This window comes from Platichthys flesus, chromosome 24 (genome assembly GCF_949316205.1).
Source record: "Platichthys flesus chromosome 24, fPlaFle2.1, whole genome shotgun sequence".
Classification (NCBI taxonomy): domain Eukaryota; kingdom Metazoa; phylum Chordata; class Actinopteri; order Pleuronectiformes; family Pleuronectidae; genus Platichthys; species Platichthys flesus.
In genome coordinates, this window is record NC_084968.1 from 8473818 (window position 1) to 8496644 (window position 22827).

The window sequence follows — 22827 nt, forward strand, 5'->3', positions numbered from 1 at the left end:
AGCCGACACCAGTGACAGAAAAAACCCAGAGCAATGGAAATCTATTCAAATGCGGCGAGGCTCAATCCCCCCCCCCCACCCCCCCTTCACGAGAGCGCTGTGGATAATGTGTTGGACCCAGACCAGTAGGGGGTAAAATGGCTTCATCAGTCTTTTCCAGTCAGAGTGAGGTGGAGGGAAACAAGTGAAACGCCGATGCATAACACTGACATTTTTTAATAGAATTCATTTATAACAAATGGAACTTGTGTCAGCAGAGAACTGAGTTTTCATACACTTCTTTCTCCACCAATGTAACCTAGGTAAGAAAATAAAAAGCACTCCTTTCATTCAGAAAAAGAAACATGTTTACGCTTACAACTAATCAGAGGTAATTGTATGATCTTTTTAACAAGCCGTTTTTTTTTTTTCTTTCCTTTTTTGTCTTTACAATTTCAGTATTTAATTGTTCCAGTCTATGCATCCAGACGAGAGATAGATAGAGAGAGAGCAGAGAACACAACGTTTATTTCTGTTAATGACACTCCAAGCTTGGATGGCGAAGCCACAAGAACAGATGGTTGTGGGACAGATTCTTCTGAGATCATCTGCTGGAGTAACCATGGCATCAGGACGGATGCTCTTTTTCGCCACAAACTTTTTTATTATTATTCTTTTTTTTGTCTTTTTCAAGAGTTTGATTACCTTTTTTGTGTTATTTACATACACACAAAGTGAACGTTTAAGGAGACTTTTTTTTTCATAGATGGGTTCAAGTAATATATTATTGGGTTTCAGAATCAATAGGGCGGTGCATAGTACAAAGATAGAGAAAGTGCAAATCTTCCTACCAGGCCAGCTTTGGCCGTTCTGCAATGTTTCACCATGCATACGAAAAGAAAAAAAGGAAAATAAAAAACTGAGATGAGAAAAATAAACATGTTTTCCGAGACTTGGACGTGATGTAACATTAGTCGCCGTGAGGTTAAATAATAGGACTATTATATGGCAAAATCAGGACAGAAATAATCGGTTAAGCACTCGACGGACATAACGCAGCTGCTCGAGTTAACAAGGGAAAGAAAGCACCTGGAATGCACATCCACAAAGCCATCAGAGAGGTTACAGAGAAGTTAACATGGAAACAAACCGAAAACCCTTTGTCTCTGACTGTGTCAACAAAAAGAAAAAGGACACGACACCTCGGAATAGTCATGGATAACAGAACCGATACTTTGCAGTTTGTATTTCTCTATAAATGCTCTTTGTGGTGACACACACACGTGAACGTCTACAATTCAAACCTAAGGCATGACGAAGAAACCCCTTCAGTGATGACCTGTGCATTAGGCATTCTTTTGTGTAACTTCTACGTATGCTGAACGACTTTAGTGTTGTAGAGTGTGATCCTCGTCACAACAGGTAGAAAGCTTGTTAATTCGAAGCAGGGCCTTTACACACGTCCTCCTGTTCAGATCTGAGACTGTCATCCAGCCCCCAGCTGCATGTTACAACATTTTAATAACATGTAGCTATTGTGTGTTCTTGACCGTTTTTCTGTCGAGGTCAGCGATATATATATATATGTGTATATATAAACTCTTTTATTCTAATTCACACAGCCACAATAAGGCCACTGAAAATGAAAAATATGAGCTTTGAAATGTTCTTATTTGCATATATAATCTCATCGTGTGACAAATGAATACTAAAGGTAAATAAACTATACAGTTTACATTTACACTAAATGCCTAGATTAGTCAAAGGATACATTTAACATGTTAAATGAAACATTGTAAAAAACAGGCATAAATATAAGGCACTCTAAATGCAAAATGAAAAACCAAAAAAAAAAAAGGTTGTTACGGTCGAGAGATGCTTTGAAAGAACCACGAGAAAAGTGACGTCTTTGTACTTTTGCCCTATTGTGTGGTGGCGAGCGGCCGCGTGACCTCTCTACCTCCTAATTTACAGACCGCATGTGAGGGTTTGAACAGTTGCACCAGCGATGCTCCGACCGGCACCAGACATTCCCGCTCCCGGACTTTCGCTTTGCACGGGGCGGTGGTGGCGGGGGTGGGGGGGTGGGGGGGAAGGACAACAATGTCATGAGTGAAAAACATATCCACATAAAAACCCCTATCTAAAAAACACACAAATTTATTGCACAAGAAAAGATGCACGGAATCAGAATACAATTTTTTGTCCTACTGATGTGCATTCCAGTGAAAAAATCTCTTCATTTCCCCCTTAGCACTCTGTTTGAATCTTTCATAGACTTTCCATATTTCATATACTTTTTTTTATTTACTCTTTATCAATATATTTAGAATGTTATATTTATAATGTAATACATATCTCACATATATTTGGCAATCTGTAGCATATATCTTTTATATATATCTTCTTATCCAATTCCAATCAGGCTCTCTCTTATCATCATTCTAACATGGAAGAACTGAGATAATCGGTTGCAGCAAACTTCATACTTTGCTCATCCCTGTTGATTCCACAAAGCCCCAGTTTATCTGATGGGAGTAATTTAGTTACCATGTCATGTGATCGTGGATAATAACAAAAAAAAAAAAGCCAAACCAAAAAATAACTCTGGAACAAAGTTATATTTTGGCGGAGTGGATTCCGTTCTGTGCACTCAGTGCAACGAAATGAGGGGAGAAGAAAAACCAAAAGAACATATAAGGCAAAAATGAAATAAAAAATAGCACATACGTCAGAACAGTTCCACGGATAAAAAAAAAAAGAACATCCGATCGTTTTAATGTAAATACATGTTATCCCCTTTTTCCCCCCCACGCGATACATTTGTGTAAAAAAAATGAAATTCACACAGTTCCAAAAAAAAAGAGCACATCAGCTGTATAATAAAATACTAAAAAACTAAATCAATAATTTTCATTTATTTCATAGATCATTCGATGTTCCCCCCCACCACCTCTTCCAGAATTTAGACGATGAACATTGTGACAGGAGAAGGAGTATTTATTCATTATTACTTTAAGGTGTGTCCCGCTGTCGTGGACCAAGCATTGTCTTCTTTTTCGATGGGTTGTCTTTTGTGTGTACTTGATTGTGAAACAGATTTTTTTATTTTTACAATGTGCATCGAGTTTTATCCCCCCCCACCCCACCCCCCAACCGCGATTCCGTGTGCCTCCAGTGCCTCTCGTATCGGTTCATAACCACTGATGCATTTCTGACGATGTCATTATTGTTCATATACTTTTTTTGTTGTGTTGGTTTTCATTCAGTTTTTATGAGCTCCCCCCCCCCCGCCGTCCCAAAAATATGAATCCTTGAAGCAAAACAAAGAAACCAAAAAATAAAAAAAAGGTAATTCCGTATGAAGCTTCATCAGTCAGGATTCCCTCCCTTTGTCTCAAGGTGAGGTCTTTCGTGGGGGGGTTTCGGGGGGGGAGGAAATACTTGGTCCTCCAGGAATCATCTTTTTCATTTTTTGACGAGTCATGTTCGCACATCCAACACGTAATGAGTTGTTAGCAAGGAGTTAAGGAGTTCTTTCTCAAGCAGGAATTTATGGCTCAGAAGAGAGGCTCGCTGGGTTCTTTCGTTTCCAAAGGGCCCTCTGCTTTTTTTTTAATTTCTTTCTCTTCTTCCGATAACTGGGTCTTTTACGTTGCATAGTGATCAAAGCTCCCCAGGTACTCCAAGCCAGCTCTGTAGCAGAACTGGTATTGATCCTGAAAAGCGAGACAAAAAAGAAAAAGGGAGAAGTCTTTAATACGCAGGCTGCACAATCTGGATTCTGGATCTCATCATTCTGCTGCTTTAATCATGACTTTTACAAAAGATACTCGAGCCACATGAATCTTCTTAGCAGCCCTCTTTCATTGATCCAAGGCAGTATTTTACTTTGAAGTAGCAAATAAGTTATTTTAAGCACTTTAGTGCAAAAAACAAAGAAAGAATAAGTAGTTACCAGTTGTTTTGAAACAGTTAGTCTAGATTGTCGTAGCTTTTCAATAAGTCACGATCCAAATGAATCATAGTTCTTAACAGGATGCTTTGCAAGTGTAGTAGAAAAAGGGAGAAAGAACACGCCTCACCTCTGTCTGCACCATCGCTGGTCTCTGTGTCCGCAACATTTTCACTGTCTGAAAAATATCTACTACGCCCTCGTATCTCATTCGTTCCAAGACGATGCTGAGGGTGATGAAGACTCCGGTTCTGCCGACACCCGCGCTGCGCAGGAAACACGATACGGCAAAGGTTAACGTCGAGGCCAGAGGAACAAACTCAGATACTTCACTTACTTAAAATAGCCTGTTCAATTCAAAAACTGTAAGTTAGTGAGTAAATGTGACGCATGACGTCCGTTGTAATCTATGTTTCTTATGCTGGGGAGAGAAAGTTTGGTTGTTAAAACATTTAATTTCATACAAAACGTGTGCACCAGTTTGATCACTCACCTACAGTGGACCGAAATAGGCCCGTCTTGGCCGAACTGCTCTTTTGTTTTATGTACTTGGCCGATGAAATCGATGAAGCCCTCTCCTGATTTTGGCACTCCTTGTTCGGGCCAGTCCGTGAACTGGAACTGCCTTACCGTCCGAGACTGTCCGTCCTGAGCGGAGAGAAAAACACACATTCTTGCGTCGCTCAAAAAACACGGAAATATTAGCGTCAAAGAAACGGATGAAGTGAAACTCGGAAGCTATTAACTCTCAGGCAGCCGCCACAAGGGCAGTTAATTGCACCGACATCTATCAAATGAGGATTTCAAACCATTGTCGTTAGCATAACACCAGACTGCATTCTTGAAATCTGGTGCCGAGCTTAAAGCATTAGTGAGAATCTTTTGATATTAGAGATGCCTGTCACTTTACCTGAATATATTTAACAGGAACGCTAAAGATGCTATTTGCTTTGATGTGCTCCCCTCGACAGGGTGCTTGGAGAAATCGAATTTGAGGGTGTGCATTACTTAAGTGATATTGTATCCCCTTGATAAGGAAAGCAATCCCATTGACGAGGCAGTGTAACACGTACTACAAAGGCAGCCGGCGCTATTTATCTGTGTAAGCCTTTGATGGAATTAAGAACTCTCTGGCAGCTCCCTGCTGCCGGCGTCACGTTTGTGTTTTTGCACATTGACATGTGTCGCAAGTTCTACAAATATATACTTATGCTGATGTTACACTTAAGGCCACAGCTCGGTGTAAACAAATATTTGACACAAAGCCAAATTTGTCATCGACTGCTGCAGCTAAATCGAGTGTAATGTTAAATCCAAAGTGTTTCCCATCACGGGGGTGTCAATATATATTTAAAATTTGATTATATAATCAGATTGTAGAAAGAATATGTACCTTAATATTTGTTCGTGAAATGAAGGTAGTACTATCACAGCCTTTTGCCTTGTTTTTGCATTTTGCCAAATGGTCAATCTTTTAAAATACATTTTTATGCCTCTACTACACATTATATGTTAAAAAAAGGAAAGTCTAATCAAATGTTAAATTGTTGTATATTTGTTTTCAGATTTCAACACCGCCACTGCTTACCCTGGCATCAGTCACTTTGAACTCCCTCAGGATGTACTGGGGCATGTTGTACTCGGCCATGGGGTCCACCACAAAGTACTGGTATCTGGCCGACCTTTCAGCTGGCCAGTACTGGTGGCATTTTTCCTGCGGGGAGTTAAAAATGAAATACGACAATGAGCCAAAAAATTCTCTTCACACACACACACACACTCTTCATTGTGTTCATTCCCAGAAATGTTGTCATTGTCTGGTCATGACTGAATGAGCGTGTGGTGTTTCACACATACGGCTTGTTTGGTAACGTTTGCCTTTGTGTTCCGTCGCCCGACAAAGGAGGATGAAAAAAAAACGCTTGCGTACCCTGCCCATTTCTCGAAGCTTGGTTAGCATTACGACGATAGTGGAGTTGTGTTCCCAGAGCATTCTCCAGAAGTCCTCTGTGGTCTCTGCCAAAGGGCCTTGCGTGGCAATGTAGGCTTTCTGTTGCCTGTGGGGGAGCATCCATTAGAAGAGTAGAAAGTGAGATGACGCAGCGTGGAATTACAGTTGAAAAACAGGGTCACATTAGCCTTGTTTTAAATGAAAGAAATTCACTGACATTGAATCAATAACACAAATATGCAAAGGTATATATTGTGCATCTCATATAGATAGATAGATAGATAGATAGATCGATCCCGAGGGAAATCCAGTAGCACACAATACCAATATATAACGAAAAATGTTGACAGACAAAAGTAACCAAGGCAAAGTATTGAAGACAAATATAAAGATGGAAAGATAAATAGCTGTATCAGAGTGTCTGAGCACTTACCGGTACCCATCAATGAAACTGGCATTGATGTAGTCGGAGCCCTCGACTCCCCGGATGGGCTGGAGACACACCCGCGTGGACTCGTATGGCATGATGTTGACAAGGCGGTTCTTGAACTTGTTGCACGGGAGGTTGGCACTGATGAATCGTGACGTGTGGGCTTTCGTGTTGGCTAAACGCTGCGTGGGAGGGAGAGAAACAGGGGAAGTCACTCCGAGTGTTCCGGTGCCAGGGAAAGAAGGAACCGGCAGTCCTCTGTGACCGACCGCCCGATACCCAAAGATAGATTGTGCACGATAAAGATCTGAAGAATACAAGGTGTAATAATCTGCGCATAGCGTGCGATGGGATCTCCACTCTTAATAGCTCACGGTGCACTGTGGATAATTGCTATTTCACGTAACCATACAGTATGGAAATGGTATCAAAGTGATTACTATCGCAGCTTGCCTTCCCCCCTCCCCCCCAAAAAAGGAGAAGCATGTTGCGATGAAAAGGAAGGGAAACAGACTCCCCAGCGAGCCAGGAGTGGACAGAAGTGCCGTTTAATCTAACCTGCTTATCATCTCTTCATGGAATCAACATCTATCGCGGAGCAAGGGAGAAGGTGCGTGACAAGAAAGGCAATGCAGCGCCACAGCCTGCGGAGGGCTGGACAGGGCGGTGCTGTGTGCCTCTCATTGTACATGCAGAATATATTGCTCGAGTCCCTCTGGAAACTGTTCTGCGGTGTGGGGGGGGGAAACCTGTGTTTGGCGTTTTCATGTAAGCCGAGAGCCCCGTTGCTCAAGGAGACGGGGGAAAACAGAAAGGGGGAATTCACCCTACGTTGCGTTATACAAGTGACTCAACCGGAGGGAATAAAGCGGAAACCACAGGCCCCATGCTGTCTAGTTGAGCCTAATGGGAAGTGGAAACGAGTTCAGGAGCTGCACCGTGGTATGGCCGATGTGTGACATCAGGGGCCTGCGTGTGACTTGAGCCACAGGATGCCAGTGGCTCATGGGACGTTTACATTAAGGTGTTCGGTGTTTAGACAGATTTATGTACCTTGAACTCCAGTTCCATGCCGGTGACATTCTCCCCGCCCTCTATCTGCGTCAGTTTCTGGATGTACGCGTAGAGGTTCCTGGCGGGCACCTCCGTGGTGCCGCAGTTGACGGCCTCCTGAAGCGCATCATGTATGAAGACGTACTGGTCCTCCGTCTGCACCATGTAGTTGCGCTGGGCACGCATTAGCGTCACGTGTCCATAGATGTCCACGGTCTTCTCGTGCTTGATGCGCTCCATCATGGCGTCAATCACGATGAAGCAGCCCGTGCGTCCCACCCCAGCGCTGCAATCAAAAGCAAGATCAAGTCAGTCTATTTGATGTAGCAACACAAATGGTTATTGAGCTGCATCGATATGGCATATTTCTAGTCCTTACTCTGCAAGTCAAATTCTCCCATTCATCTTTTCAACCTTTCTTTCACACATCATTCACATACTACTGGTACAGCCATTTGAGGCAGTTTGGGGTTGACTGTCTGCCCGAGGACACATGCGGACTGGATTAGCCGGCCAGACCACAGAGACGGGATCAAACCACCGACCGTCTGGTTTGTAGACAACCCATTCCACCACCTAAGCCAAAGCCGACAGCCCAGTGGATGGAAAGGTGTCCTTTCAGTGAAAAATGTTCGGAGCTTTTTCTAATTTCCCATAGTGATGAGGCAGAATGCTAAACGCTCCTTGCCAAGTTTGCCGCCATAGGATGGGCCATTTGGCCGGGGGTGTAATTAAATCTGAAGTGGCTCTGTGTAGAGAAGAGGGCTTGGCAGTCACAGCGTTCAGCCGGCTCACTGCTGGCTTTGCAATCTCGCCTCGTCCCCCCTCTGGACCCCACCTGTGCTCTCCAGCCCATCAGGACTAATCACTTACGCAACGGCAACATTTAACCTTTATCTCATTGTGTCCCGAAAAGTGCCACTGCAACAAATGTGGACCCGGTCGCAATTTTGAGAGTAGGAGGTTTTTTTTCGAGGGCTTTGTGAACTTCTGAGAAGTGTAGCCGACTTCAATTAACGCCATTATATCAGCGCCGCGCCACTAAATGACATAAGAGCTTTAGAAGAGGCTCTGAAAGGCAGGTCCCCTTCATTAGGATTCACATCGGCACATTTTTACATTAGTGAGAAAAATACGCGAGTGAAAAAGCACTCTGACAAAGAGGAGGGGGCGTGGGGGGTGTTTTACTGTTTCTCTTTGACCTCTCCTCGCAGGCCAGCTTGAGACATGCTGTATGAATGTAAACCTCCTTCGCAGACTGCTGACAATTCAAAAATGCTGCACATTACACGTTCTAATAGCACAAGCCTCGGCACAGATGTTTCCCGATTTATTAACTGGGGGGGGGGCGACAGGGCGGCGTTAAATCTTTGTCCGTTAACTCTCCTCCCGCAAAACAAGGCTTCAACAAGACTACTCCTCGCACCCGGCACTCCAAAGTAAATAGGTTATTCAATCCATTAAGCTGACATGCCTACGAGGTGTGAGCCATGCTTTCGTGCCTTCCTCCTTCTGATGAAGCATTTGTTTTTCATTTCCACCGAGAAGTTGAGAAGGGAAAACTCAAGAGGGAGCAGAGTTAGTCCCTCGGGGCCAAGTCTGGTTAATGTGCCATGCTGCACTGGAACTGTGCTGCAGATGGAATAAAGACACGTACGGGAGCCATTGGCTTTAACAAATGGTTTGATGATCGTGTTCAAAATGGCTGACACTGGCTGAATGAAGCTCGGGCTCTTTTTTGTTATTCTTTTTCTGGAAGCAGCTCCTCACGGCTCCGGGTTCAATTACAAAATGTGCATGTGAGTGAAAGAGGGAATCAGGCGGCAAAGAAATTGGGAAATTGTCCCGGGGACGTTTGAAAGAATGAATCACTTCCAGGTCTGAGAACACCTCAGCCCCTGGGCGGGGATGCGGAGAGTAGAAGAGATTTCTCCCTTTACCCCAGCTGCTTTCAATCTGAAAACATTTTGTGGAACAGACCTGAACGTGGGGAGAGTGATGACCTGTGAGAGAGTTAGTGACAAGGTGACAGTGCTGAGCTGGAGAGACGGAGACAGAGGAAGATGAGGAATGGGGGGGGGGGGGGGGGAGGTGAGGAGGAGGAAGGTCGAGTTGTGCACAGAGAGAGAGAGAGAGAGAGATGCGGCGAGCTGTCTGGAAATTGTGTGTTTCCGAAAGAGTGAGATGCAGGAGCGTGTGTTGACCAGAATTTGTTCCTAAACGCGGAACCGTGGAAATGGTAGAAACGTGTCATATTCCTTTATCGACATGTGACGTGATGTGTGTGTGTGTGTGTGTGTGTGTGTGTGTGTGTGTGTGTGTGTGTGTGTGTGTGTGTGTGTGTGTGTGTGTGTGTGTGTGTGTGTGTGTGTGTGTGTGTGTGTGTGTGTGTGTGTGTGTGTGTGTGTGTGTGTGTGTGTGTGTGTGTGTCTGTGTGAGCCGCCGGTGCATTTGGCAGTTGAAGGGGAGCTGGCGGACTGACTGCACTAATGACCTGACACTGCCTTTTCAGCCAGTCAAGACCAGCTGCTGTGGACATCGGCACACATTAAGTGTCAGACTAATATGCTTTCCAGGAGTTTGGGGAATAGCGGGGGGAGGCAACGGGAGGGCGTGAGGGGGGGTAAAAGAGCAGTGCAAAAAATCCAGCTGCAACGAGTCCCGCGAAGATAAAGCAAGAGCAGCAGTGAAAGCAATTACATATGTATTGTTACCAAAATCGCTTTGCTGTCAGCCAAGCCGTCACCGTTTCCCCACTCTGCACATTGAGCACAGACCTGACCTCAAACTCGCCGGGATCACTCGCGGAGCCAACAGTCTTTCTGTGTGCGATGAAGGACGTCTCGCAAAATGTTGAAAGTAAATCAAAACAGCTCGAGGAGGAGGTTTGGCTTTTGAACAGGCTTTTTTTGCATTCGCACACCGAGTGAACTCTGCGGCTTCGGCCAGTTTCCCTTCACAAAGTTCTGTTGGGCTAATATGTTTGTCGCCTAAGAGGAAACGTGATGGAAGCATTTCTATGTGGCTGCTTTAATCAAGGCACATGTTAATGAGGAGAGATTGCATCGATGATGTAACGACAACACAAGGCAGCATGTGTGCATAATTCACTGAAGTTGGCAGATACACACCAGCTAAAGGGCAAATGTGTACAGTGCAAATGAAATGACGTGTTTAAAAACATGCGCCAGAGTTGTGCTTTAGATTGTAACAATTTTAAGTTACAGCAGGGACCACGGATTACCTTTTTATTTTCTCATTTTCTCATATCTGTCATCAAATGGCTGCAGATTTAAGAATTTATTATGAAACTCCAGTATTTTTGCTTTAGTTTAAGTCACTTTTGTAGTTTCTAGATAAGTACTGGATTTTTGTCATTTGACTGTGATGAATGAAATAAGACATGGCGCTATCTAAATATCTGATTGTCCCATTTTAGTCAGGAAACAATAAAAGAAATCTTCTGACAAGTTAAAAGTAAGATTAAGCCCATAAGCCACCACAGAAGACAAAACACATCCAGAGCTGTTGCTTATTTCTATGTCTTTATGTTCTTTACATGAGACGTGTAGATTTGTGGTGAGCAAATTTGGTGCATCAACTAATTCATCAATCACTCCAGAGACTGCGCCATGATTTTTTTAATTATATTTGTCTTCCTTTTAGCTTTTGTTTAGTTCTTTCTGCATGCGGGTAAACAGCTCGAGCAAAGTAAACAAAGAAAAAAAGAATGTTGATTTCTTCCATACAAAAAACATTTATCAACGAAATATCTGCCTGTCGTTTAACATTCACAACATTCTTTCGCAAAGGGAAGTGCATTTAAAAAAGACGGCCCTATTTTAAAATCGCGGGTCGGACATGAAGAGAGGAAAATGCCTCTTTGAGGATTTGCAGCTTGGAAGCGACGCTATCTGATCGCGAGCCAGAGGAATTAAAAAGCTCCCATCTGCACAGTGACATTAATTCCTGCATTCTGCTTCATTGTAGAAGTCGGGATTTTCAATTTGAAGCCATTCGGCAACTCGCTCTAATTAACTTCAGCATGTGGTAATTCTAATTCTCCGGTAATCCCCCCCCCCCTTCCCTTTCCCTTTTTTGTCACTTTCTAACACAAGTTTGTATCTGTTACACTCGCTATCACTGTTTCTTCATTTCTGCTGTCTTTTTTTTTTTTTCTCTCGCCCTTTCAGTGACTTGCTCTCTCTGTGCCGAGTCTCTGAAGCCGGCCTGACTTGTGAGGAGCCAGAAGTCTGCCTCATATCTTTGTGCCTTCTCTGTAGGGAGGCTGGCCCGCTTATGTCGCAGGGGGGAAGCGGGGGTTTTGGCATGAAAGTGAAAGTCGTGTGTTTCAGACGCAGCTGCCCGAAGGGATAAAACCTTGGACTTGTGGGGCCCCTGATGTGCGACACGTTAGCCGATGGAGCGGGATGGGGGGGGCGGGTCGGCGGGTCGGCGTGTGTTTCTGTGTCAGCGGGTGAAAGGAGATGTTTAAGGTTTTTGCCGACGGCGGTGACACCGGCACTCGTTGAGCTGTGATGTTGAAAACACACCTTCAGATTGATGGTGCCTTTTGTGATGTGAGCTGATATTTAGCTGAGTTGTCCGGGTGACAGTGGACGATAGTTTACTTCCTATTGAATTCAGGGAGCGTGTGGCAATCTGTTTAATGCACACTAATGGTCCACGATTTGAATTGTTCACACTAACGCACACTCACATACTGAATCAGCCTGCTCTCTTTCCTCTCTTTCTCTCCCTGATGTCTGTAAACTAAGACTCGTAAACTTCAGCGTATGGAGAGCCGGAGGAGATGGCAGGGCGCGAATGATCGGGACACAGAGAGGAGCAGTAAATTACTGACAGAGCCAGTTAAAAACAGTTAAAATATATGTTTAACCGCCCAAACATGTATGAGCAGACCCAAAATTCACACTGTAATCGGAGGGGGTGTCTGCCCCGGGCTATGTGCGCTGTGGCCCGGGCAGTGGAGCTGTCCGTGGTCCCCGTCTCGAGGGAGCTGTCCTATGCTCTCCTGTAACTTTCACCAGCCGCCCCAAAACATTTGCGGTGATCACAGTAATGAGCTCAATCCAGCGGTAGGCATCAAATGACCACAGCCCTACTTCAAAGTACAGTTTTCAACCATTCACACACAGCATCTATGTGCAGCACACATATACATCCCTCTAACACGACCGGCGCAGCCATTAATCTAAACTAAGACATTTTTTTCACATTGCATCAAAACCAAAATGGGTCATTCAAATCGGAGTTAAACTTTGGCACCAGCTCCTCATCCACCAGGCAGCTGGCCCGCGTTGAATTGTTTCTCGAATCCGTCACACATTGAAAAGACCGTATGATGGAGGACTGATGCAATTCTGTCGATCAGCAGCTTAGACAGAGTGTAAATGTGATTAACTGCCACACACGCCATTATTTGTTTAAAAGTTTAAACACAAAAAACAGGGGACCGCCCACTGTTAATATCGAATGCTCTCTTAATACACCTACTTCTGAATCGTATCTCATCTCATCCCAGGATTCTTCATTATCACACAGATGACTCAAGACATCAACCTCTAAATAGCCCGGAATATATTCTGCTTTTCATATGTATTCATAAATGCATTCCAGCAAAATGGAGAGAAAAAAATCAATTTCATGCTTCAGGATGTTTTCACGGAACCGCATTTTCCTTACCTGCAGTGAACCACCATGGGCCCCGCGTCTGGAGGATTGCATGCTTTCACCCGCCTCAGGAAGGCCAGGAACGGGGTGGGGTGCTCCGGTACCCCGTGGTCCGGCCATGCTGTGAACTGGAACTGCCTCACCTCCCTCTTCTCGCTGGAGCCATTCTGAATGTGGACACGGGGGAGGGAAGGTTAGTGGCCGCCGAGTCTCCCCCCCACGAAACTACCAGACAGTTACGCCGTTGCCCAGTATGGCTTCGGCGGATAACCGCAATCGAACGCCGCTTACTTTAAAAAGTGCAAGTGTCCTGACACAGTACGTAGCCAGCTCTACTGTGTCCAACAGGGTCACTTGGATGAGGCCGTAGGTCTCCGTCGCTCGGGTGGGCCAGTACTGGTCACATTTCACCTGTAACAGACAGAAACATCCAATCACACAAGGGCCAGTCGGAATAAACCAGGTCTCTATCCCCTGTGGTTCCAACAAATTAGCCCAGGTGCATTTCTGTATCTTTATAAAACCTCTTTACATTGTACAAATAATCTTTGAACTTCCAGCATTCACAATCCAATACAGTCCAATAATGGTGAAATTAACGCACAGATCCTCCTCATCGCCGGCGACAGATTTCACAATCAATGAAATGACCGGAGATATTTGTACAAAGCCGACAAGCGCAATGAATTTATCATGACACATTATGCAATTACAAAGGTAAACCGCCGTTTCCAATCATATTACCGCCTCGGCTTTATTGCTACTCGCGTGCGCGGCTTTGTTTCCCATTGAGCGACCAATAAAACACGGTTCCATTACGGCGTTACTGCCTCGCCGGACAAAGGGAAGTACTGTTGGTGTTGGAGGGGAAGTAAGTGGTTCAGGTCGATGGTTATTCTCTATATTGTCATAAGAACTGATGGGGTTAAAGCAGAATGTTTAACACTGCTCAACTAGAGAGTAGTCTACTACTACGTGTACTATTCTGTATATTTGTACATCGATTTAGTTACAAATAAAACTGATGAAATGACCATACCATTGATTTGGATACCACGATTAATTACAGTAATAACTTTCTGATAAATCTGAATTGTGTAGATGATGTCTTGCATGAAGCCTTTAGGGCAGAGCCAAGAATCTACACTCTCACAAAGCACCCCTTTTGGTGCCCCCCCCCCCCCCTCGTTTTTAATTGAGGCCGCATTCATTTTATAGCTCCTGTAAAATTGTACTACAGCCAAAGGAGCTTATTTGCTTTGCATATTGTATGGCTATACGGAGTGAAAGCCCGGTTCCCTGAATTGAGTCAGCACTCCGGTTAACGCTGTGCCAGGCTCTTAGAAAAAGGCATACAAGTGTGAAGGTCAGTAGCTTATGACGCCTATGAAAGCTTCCATGTGCTCAGTGAAACGGTTTAAAGATGTGCCGGCGAGGGAGGAGGTGTCTTTTCACCGTGCAAGCCGTAAAAAAAAAAAAAAACTGAGTAGTGAATGCGGGCCACTGGACAAGGTAGCTTTTGAGATTCCTCCAGTCTCTTTCTGTCGTTGACGGTAGCGCCGGGCTCTCAGGGAGGCTCGGCTAATGAAGTAAGTCACGATTCTGTCTCGCCTGTGTGATAGTGTGCGGCTGTAGAAGAGACGATTGGGAATTTAAGTGGGGAGCAGAGAGCAACCTGGCTCCTCCTGGAGAATAAATATGAAGAGGAGGAGTGCAACATGCTGCACGGTTTAAATGGAAAATAGCAGATAAGGAGGGACAGGGGTGTCAAGCAGATTGTGTGACTGATAAAGGTTGAGAGGAGTTGGACGACTGCGTTGCAAACATTTCAATGTCAAACGAGGAATTGGAAAAACTCTTAAATTGGCCTTAAAACTGCATTTTTGAAAGAAATAGCTTGACTTTTTTGTCATGGCCAAAACATTAATATTCCATCTGAGTTGAGACCTGCCTTTTCAGTTGAATACAGCTCGTTTAAATTAGTTCAGTGCACCACGGACTAACACGCCTCTCTGTGTGTTTCTGTATATCTGTCTCCCTTACCCTGGACCTCTCCTCCAGCTTGGTCATCATTACGATGATGGCGCTCCGCTGCTCCCAGATCATCCTCCAGAAGTCCCCGAATGTCTCCGGCAGAGACCCCTGCGTGGCGATGTAGGCGTTCTGCTTCCTGTAGCCATCGACGTAGTTGGCGTTGATGTAGTCACTTCCTGGGATCCCTAGGAAGAAGAGTAAAGTTAATTGTTACGGTTGACAAATAGATTATACATGAGATTTCAGTGTCTTAAATGAAATGGTTAATAGTGGCAATTGTTGCTTCCTGAATCGTCCTTATTCTTGATTTTTCCTTTTCCAGTAACATCAGATAAAACCATTTGTGTTTACCGTCAGGCCCCAGAGTCCCAGTCCACAAGGATTTGTATTATGCCATCAACAACACATTTAAATCCACCGTTTTTGTGTCCCTCTGCCGTAATCTGCAAGTGACTCACAGATAAAGCTCTGGCCCGTTCAAGTCTCTCACCTCACACGGAGAAAAACAAACCAACAAAAAAAAAAGCTAGCAAAACAGTCTCCCCCCCACCCCCCACATCCTCCTCTTCCCCGCTCACACCTCCTTCCCTTTGCGTATATTAAATGAAAGGCGCAGCAGCCTTTTGCCGAATCCGGGGGTAAAGAGACAGAGCTGACAGCCAGTCAATGCTTCAGGACTGGCAGTTTAGGGGCTCCGTGCACACATGGTCGGCCAAGATAAGTCTCATCTGCATGGACGCCACGTGCCAGAGAATCCCCTCACTCCAACTGCTCCCCCCCCCCCCCCATCCCCTCTTCCTCGCACTGCCTTTTACTCGCAGGTAACTTATTCAGCATAAGAAAAAGCAAAAGGGAAATGGAATGTGAACACATTCAAAAACGCACCCACATCGTTTTATTTTCCTGTGCTCTTCCCCCCCACCCGCTCTTTTTTTGCAGTTGACTATGTCCACACAGCCAGGCGTCCATGATGGACAAGGGATAAATACAATTAAACCCAGTGTGTTTTCAAATTGAAAAGGGGAAAAGCTAAAAGAGACATTACTGCGGTTTAATGAGAACGAGGCAAGCTGCCTTCGCAAATGGCTTTTTGCCTTTTTTTTATGCTTTCTGTCACTCAGGATTTGTATAAATTCTTCCATTTCCGCCGTCAGTACGCTCATCGAGAAATACACAGGGCCACATTGTTTTTTTCGGTACGCAGTCGTCAGCCTGAAAAGCAAAGGACTCTCAAAGGAATGACAGAGAGACTTTAGGATTGCAGTATTGGAGTTGTGATCACGCTGAGTAGCAGTGGTAGCGGCACTCGGCGTTCGCACACATTCATTTACATTCGCCTGCAGATGATCACACACATTTTTCTCATTCCTCCACCGTCTCTCCCTCCCGAACAGATTAATAAAGTTGTCTCATTAGATCTTGATTAGGTTTCCTTTCAAATAAAGTGACCCCTCTGTTAAACAGGGTGTTAGTGACTCAAGCGCAGCTCTTGTCATTGAATGGGATCAGACTTGTAAAATTTGGATTGTAATTTTACTTGTGACAGCTTCCGCACTAAATATAGAACAACTGAGGAAAAACGAGTCGCTTTAATCTTCCAAAAATAACATGGTCGATTCCGGGGAACATGGAATCTGCGGCGACAATGCTGACACAAACTAAAACACACTAATTGATATGACAAAGTGAACACTTTAGCCACATGATGGGTACAGCAACTTTGCAGGATTAACTTTAGATACCTGTTTAATCCCGCTAAGCCCGTGTTTTGTGTGGTCAGGCAACTTGGCAAGAGGTTCCTCGTCAGTCCTCTAAACTAAAGTGGAGCGGACGCAGCGATATCGCCGCCATTAAAGTCCCTCATTGGAGCGCACCGTATCCCGAAGATCCCGCTGATCCGTCCCCCCCCCGACATCAATAAAATTCCTGAAAGTAGCCTCCTTCAAATTCCGATGTCAAATCCCAAATCCCCTTTTTATTCAAAGAACTCAATCAAAGTAAACAATGGCGGCGTCGCTTGCCAAAAGGCTTTGTTTAAGCTCGGAAAGGAGAAGAGGAAGTCCCTCATGTCCCCTTGGCTGAGGACTACTCACTCGCTGCGGCACAAAGGCTCCAATGTGGCGGTGCAGATGTGTGTAAGCGCCCCGGCTTGTGGCGTTCCGTCAACACTCAAGCCGTGTGTTGTTTCCCAGAGACTTCAAGAAAACAGGGCTCTCTAAGTCCAACTATCTTTTTTTTTATTTTTGTCACACCAGACACATTCGAGCTCCGTGGGAGCGGCTCAGCACAAATGGTTAATTAGTAGCTGTTTGTGTGTGTGTTTGTGTGCCATTGTGTTGCTGTGTAATTGTGTTAATTTAATAAACTGATGGAGGAATCATTTCAAAAAAAGGTTGTTAATTCCTTAGAAGCTGGGGGCAACACATCCTGAATGCGTCAAAGACTCCAAGTGGACTAGTTGCAGTTCAGGGGGAGTTTATGTGAAATTCTGAAAATACAAACGTGTATCTAGCTGTACAGGCGGGCCCTGATGTCCGAGGACTGCAACCCTATCTTAAATACATCTTAGAAATATGATGCTTTTATCAATGCCTTTGTCAGTTATGCCAGTTTGGGCTTTCCTAGCTTTATTTGTTTATTTTTAAAGGTTTTTTAACAAATACACACTTTCACCGGTAATATCTAGAGCAAATAATAACACGCTACCCTGGGTTCTGTATTCATTGTACGCTCGCTGCTCTGGTAACCATGATTACATTTGCTCAAGTAACAAACCGTGGCTTTACACAAACTGTAAGCACATGGTATTAAAAAAAGATTCACCTGACATGAAGTTAAAGAAATTGAAGCTGCTCAAACACATTTCCATCTCCCACTGTAGGCGACTGGTTTATCTGATTTCTTGCCTCGGCATTTGAAAAGGGAATTGTCATATATCTCTCAAGTCTTTCTTTCCGAGCACCTTAGGGCACGAGAGAAAAGTAGAAATCTGACATGCTTGCGTAGGCATAGAGGTTAAAAGTGCATTGTGGTTGTGCTCCTGAGGTCTTGGGAGATACGGCGGCACTGTCTGTGGGATCGATACAGCGGGTTGGGAGGGAGGGTTGTGCAGGTGGGTGGCCTACCGTCGATAGCGGAGAGCAGGACTCGGGAGTGGTCGTACGCGATCACGTTGGCATAGCGGTTCTTTGGCTTGTTCACCTCCAGGTTGGAGTGCTCCCACGTGAACTGCTGGCCGGGGTCGATGGACTGCAAGGCAAGAAAAAAAGGGTTGTTAGGACACAAACAAAGTGGAAGAGACGAACGCTTCACAGCCAAGGTTCATCTCAACTATCTCAGAGGGAAAATTAAACATCTAATGATTCAATTCTTCTGTCGCACAATCTACTTTTACAGGTATTTGCACTGATCGCACTTCTGCTAGAGAGTACACGCTAAGAATACAAATTCCATGTTAATGCAATGCACAATATTGATTTTTAGTGCTCCTGTTAAACCCCCTCATGTGTACAAACCGGTGATGAAGAAAGGTTGGGAAATATTGACAAAATGGCTTTGTCTCTTGCCTTTCAACTGAGATTTTTTTTACCTTGCATGCATAGAAGGTTGCCCTCAAGGTTAAATAATGTAAAGTTAAAGACCTTTGTCAAGAGCTTAATGTGTTTTCAGAATGTGAGAAGAATAAATTCACATAGAATCACGTAATCATCCTCGGCTTAGACGCAGTTTTCCAATATCATGCTTTTTAATGACCCATTTTTTTGAAAGAGAGTTGTTTATCGTCAATGCAATCACATATTTCATACAACATCGATATGACAAATCAAGAAATGACTCTACTTCAGGCTAAATACTCAGATGCAATTAAATAATCAAAGGGGTCCACTTCATACTTAGTATAGAGGCTCTTGAAATGTGTCATGTTGTGGAAATGCTAATTCTAATTGCTTGACCTCTGACCTCTGAGCTTCTCTGAAGTTCGGTCTTTTTGTCATCTAATCTTAAACTTTAGTTTTTTGAGTTTCTTCACTGTACAAATGATTTTGCCTCGTGAATAACTGTTGCATTTAAATGATTGGATTTACAAAAAGTTACATCTGAATGGGTCGCGGAGGAAAAGCCCGCGTTCCATCAGCTTTGCACATTTGATTAGCAGAACTTTATGGCAAATACCAGAACACCCCACTTGAGACCAGTTTAACAGAACTCGCTCCCCGGCTCCTCTCTCGGCTTTGTAAAGCAGAGATTGTTAACAGCCCCTCATCACCGATAAATGAGCGATTAAAATATAATGTCACAAAGGGACAATATTCAAACATGAAAGAAAATAATTCCATTTCATATTGTAGGGGAAACACTTTAAATGATATTCGGATAGTTTAATGTGGTAATCTCTATACTTAAAGCAGAAGAAACCAAAGTGCAATTAACAGACACATTAGGGCTCATCTCAACATGGAAATTATCTTATATGAACAAGAAATGCAGGGAGATCAGCCTCATGTTTTACTGATGGCAAACTTTAGACCACCACGACAGCCGCGTTAGAGTAAGACTTTGTTTATCGGCAGAAATTACCCGAAGCAGCAAGAAGGAGGGAGGCTAAGCCCACGAGCAGAGAACTGATATTTTATCAAAATCTGTAGAAACAGAAGGGCTGCGGCGTCGCCCGTAATCAAAATCGTCATTTTTATTGCGTTGTGCAAAATTGCTTTCCACTGCTCTCGAAATGAGCGAGATGAAATTGGAAGTCGGTGTATTTAAGCCGCAGTAATGATGGGGCCGGCTTGGCAGGCAGCCACGTGGTGACCTCATTGATTCTGGAGCTTCTGCCGGGGGCCCGCGGAGAGGAGCGGGGCAAAGAAAGGGACACTGTTCCCATGCATGTCCCCCCCCCCCCCCCCCCCCCCCCAATGCCACAGAAAGGACCTCTTGTTTGCAAAAGGTGTTCCAGGCTCCGCACGTTAATATTTGCCTCTTTCTCCATCAGACTTTTAGATTTGTGCGGGGGTCTATTTACACGATGCGCATCTATCACATTTTCAAATTCCCCTGCAGTGCCCTGTACTTCGCCGAGTGAGACTTCGGCTAAAGTGCAGATATAAATGATCCGGTCGTTGTCGGTAATCCGGAGCCCTTTGAAACACCCAGGTCTCGGAGTGCATGAGTCACATCTCTCAACTTAGCGGTGAAGCGTGAGGGTTCTCAAGGATAAACACGCTGAATACCCGTCTGAGTATAGTGCACTGCTCGTGTGTTGTTGACTTTATCCCAACACCCTCATACTGCAAGGTGTAGGGTTGCCTCTGGGTACCGATCACAGACTGTTCAGTGGGATTATTCAAGGTTATTGCACATTGCTAAAAATGTAACAGTGCAGGTAACATCAACAGGAATGATACAATTTGCAGAAGTGATGGAATTAAACCGAATCAGTTCTTTACAAACCTCAAAAAAGATCACAGCGAATAAATATAGATTCTTGTTTTTAAATAGTAAAAATGGCCTCCTTCAGAAATGCTACCTTGGTGTGGGTTTAGTGTAGCTAAAAACAATAATGATATTCTGTTGTCCGTTTAACTGTGCAAGTTAGCATGGACCTGGTGATGGAAGTGGACTATAGTTCATTATTAACGTTATTAGTAAACCTGTTTACTTCCTGCTGCGACACGTCAAATCATACCGGCTAAATTTAAATCTGTGATCTATGCGGATGACGACATTTTCCTCATGAATATAGCTCCTAATCCCCCGACTGGGCGCCCGTCCACCGAACCCAGTTGTCACATTGTTGTCATGGTTGAACTGCTGTGCGGTTGGCATGGGTGTGCACTGGAAGGATTAAGCCCTCCAGGAAAAAAATCGTTAAATGCAAGACTGTGGTCTTTGCCCGCCACACCGTTTCAAATCGGCGTTCATGTGAGCACCCGGGGCTTGGCGGTGTATGTGACTGTACCGGTGTTTTGAACCGTCTTCATGCCACGACGCTTTATGCTCACCTCGTACTCCTGCGAAAACTTGAGGTTGTCGTTGGCTTTCAGGCGCTCCTGATGATCCACCAGGTCCATTACCGGGATCGGAGGGTGGCACGCCATGCCTGTCAATAAGAGGGGCCGAGGGTCAGTCACGAGCCTTGTAAGAGGCCATTACCCAAGCACAAGCCAACAGGGAATCATAAGATAAGCAGCATGTGTGTTTAACAGGGGGGGGAGGGGGGGGGGGGGGGGGGCAGGGAGAGTGGGTACTGTTAGGCTAGGTTGTTCACTCAAAGCAGTGGCCATGCTCGTAAAGAGTATATGGACACAGAAGCCAATGGGAGTCATCGAGCACACTTTCCCCCCACTGGGACTCTCCCTACTGGGAGAGAAGGAGGTTATTGGCACAGAGGAAGCTGGTGTTTGGTTAGCATTGGCAGGAAGACGGAAAAAAACCAACATCCCCAAAGAAACAAAACGAAAAAGACATTCAACATGTTAGAGCCAGATGACGTCTGCTTTGAGTGATGAGATGTTTTCAGGCTGTCATTTCAAACTCCTCCTCCTCCTGTGATGACGTAGCATTACACCAAGATGGATTAGATGAGGATGGGAAAACAAGACTAGGATGGAAAAGATAGGGAATTAAAGCTAAAAAAAAAAAAAGAAAAGAAAAGAAAAGCCCAAATCATGTCAAATGCATAATCGAGACCAACTAACTTGACAAATGGAGGTTACTGGGGTGACTGGGCGCACCTGAACCTGCGGAGGAAACGGCGGTGGGATCAAATATGTTACAGAGCTCAGAGCAACATGATTCAAATGTGGAAATTTAAAAAAAGTGACAAGATGGAGCTGGGTGATTGTGCGCAGGACTCTAAACAGGACATTTATTAGTAACGCACACATGATCATGCTTGAAGCTTGACAAAAGCCATGAGCGTATTTCATAGACACGAGCGAGCAAACAGGGGATAAATATCTCAGCAGCAAAAACCAAAGTCGAGCGCCCATAAGATATTATTTGTTATAGCCTGAGGGTGCTGACGTGGTGATGGACTACTTGCATAATCTGGGTCATAGTGTTTCAGCCTGCAGTTAATTGACTTTGACGATGTAAACTTGACATTTTATGTTTAACAATGTCAAGTTTATATAAAGTCAGGTAAAGCGACATGTTGTTTATTGGAACTACACACATTTATAGATCAACTAAATGCTACAACATGATCACAACTCATTTGTGTTAAAAAAAAAATCCAATTTAAGTCAGATTCATAAAATAATTCCATCTCTAGTCTTTTTCCCCATTTATTCAACCAAGTTTTGTGGGACCGGTTCAAAAGACTAAATAAAGTTAAAATGACTCTTTCGTTTCTTTGAGTGTAGATGAGGGAAAAGATCAGAAGTGCATAAGATGCCTTTTCGTGCACGTTGTTGGAATCGAGCCCACGGCTAAAGATCTGTGACTCCTGAATCCAGGTGCCATTTCGACACCAGTAGGTCGATGTTCTCCCTCTCCGACAATGAGGTGCTGTTTCATTTTGAATGCACACACACACACAAGTGGGCATTAGCTAATGGAAGCCGTTCGTCACTCTCCCTCCCACTCTCGCATCTCTCGATCTGAAAAGACTGCAGAGGGTGTCGCCATCCCAGCCCCACTACTCAAAATCCATTTCCACCACGGGGGGACAATGAAAGGACCATTTCCAACACGCCGTCGCATCAAGCATCCTTAAGATGGAAATGTCCA

The 22827-nt window shown here is 44.4% G+C and overlaps 1 protein-coding gene across 10 annotated transcripts in view; it reads right to left on the minus strand.

Moving 5' to 3' along the window:
• Positions 1-200: 200 nt before the first annotated feature.
• The window catches only part of LOC133949997 (receptor-type tyrosine-protein phosphatase delta-like), a 333770-nt gene continuing 311143 nt past the window's right edge, over positions 201-22827 (minus strand). For 6 of the 10 annotated variants that reach the window (XM_062384131.1, XM_062384133.1, XM_062384139.1 and 3 more), the window contains 13 exons: positions 21792-21833; positions 21096-21193; positions 18222-18345; positions 15106-15281; positions 13354-13473; positions 13075-13229; positions 7369-7654; positions 6319-6497; positions 5865-5991; positions 5523-5648; positions 4428-4582; positions 4065-4200; positions 201-3698 (listed from right to left, as the gene is read on the minus strand). In XM_062384131.1, coding sequence (XP_062240115.1) covers positions 3630-3698; positions 4065-4200; positions 4428-4582; positions 5523-5648; positions 5865-5991; positions 6319-6497; positions 7369-7654; positions 13075-13229; positions 13354-13473; positions 15106-15281; positions 18222-18345; positions 21096-21193; positions 21792-21833 — 1793 coding nt within the window. In that variant the 3' untranslated portion in view covers positions 201-3629. The remainder of the gene's footprint in view (positions 3699-4064; positions 4201-4427; positions 4583-5522; positions 5649-5864; positions 5992-6318; positions 6498-7368; positions 7655-13074; positions 13230-13353; positions 13474-15105; positions 15282-18221; positions 18346-21095; positions 21194-21791; positions 21834-22827) is intronic. The other 4 variants (XM_062384136.1, XM_062384135.1, XM_062384140.1 and 1 more) reach the window with 2 other exon arrangements.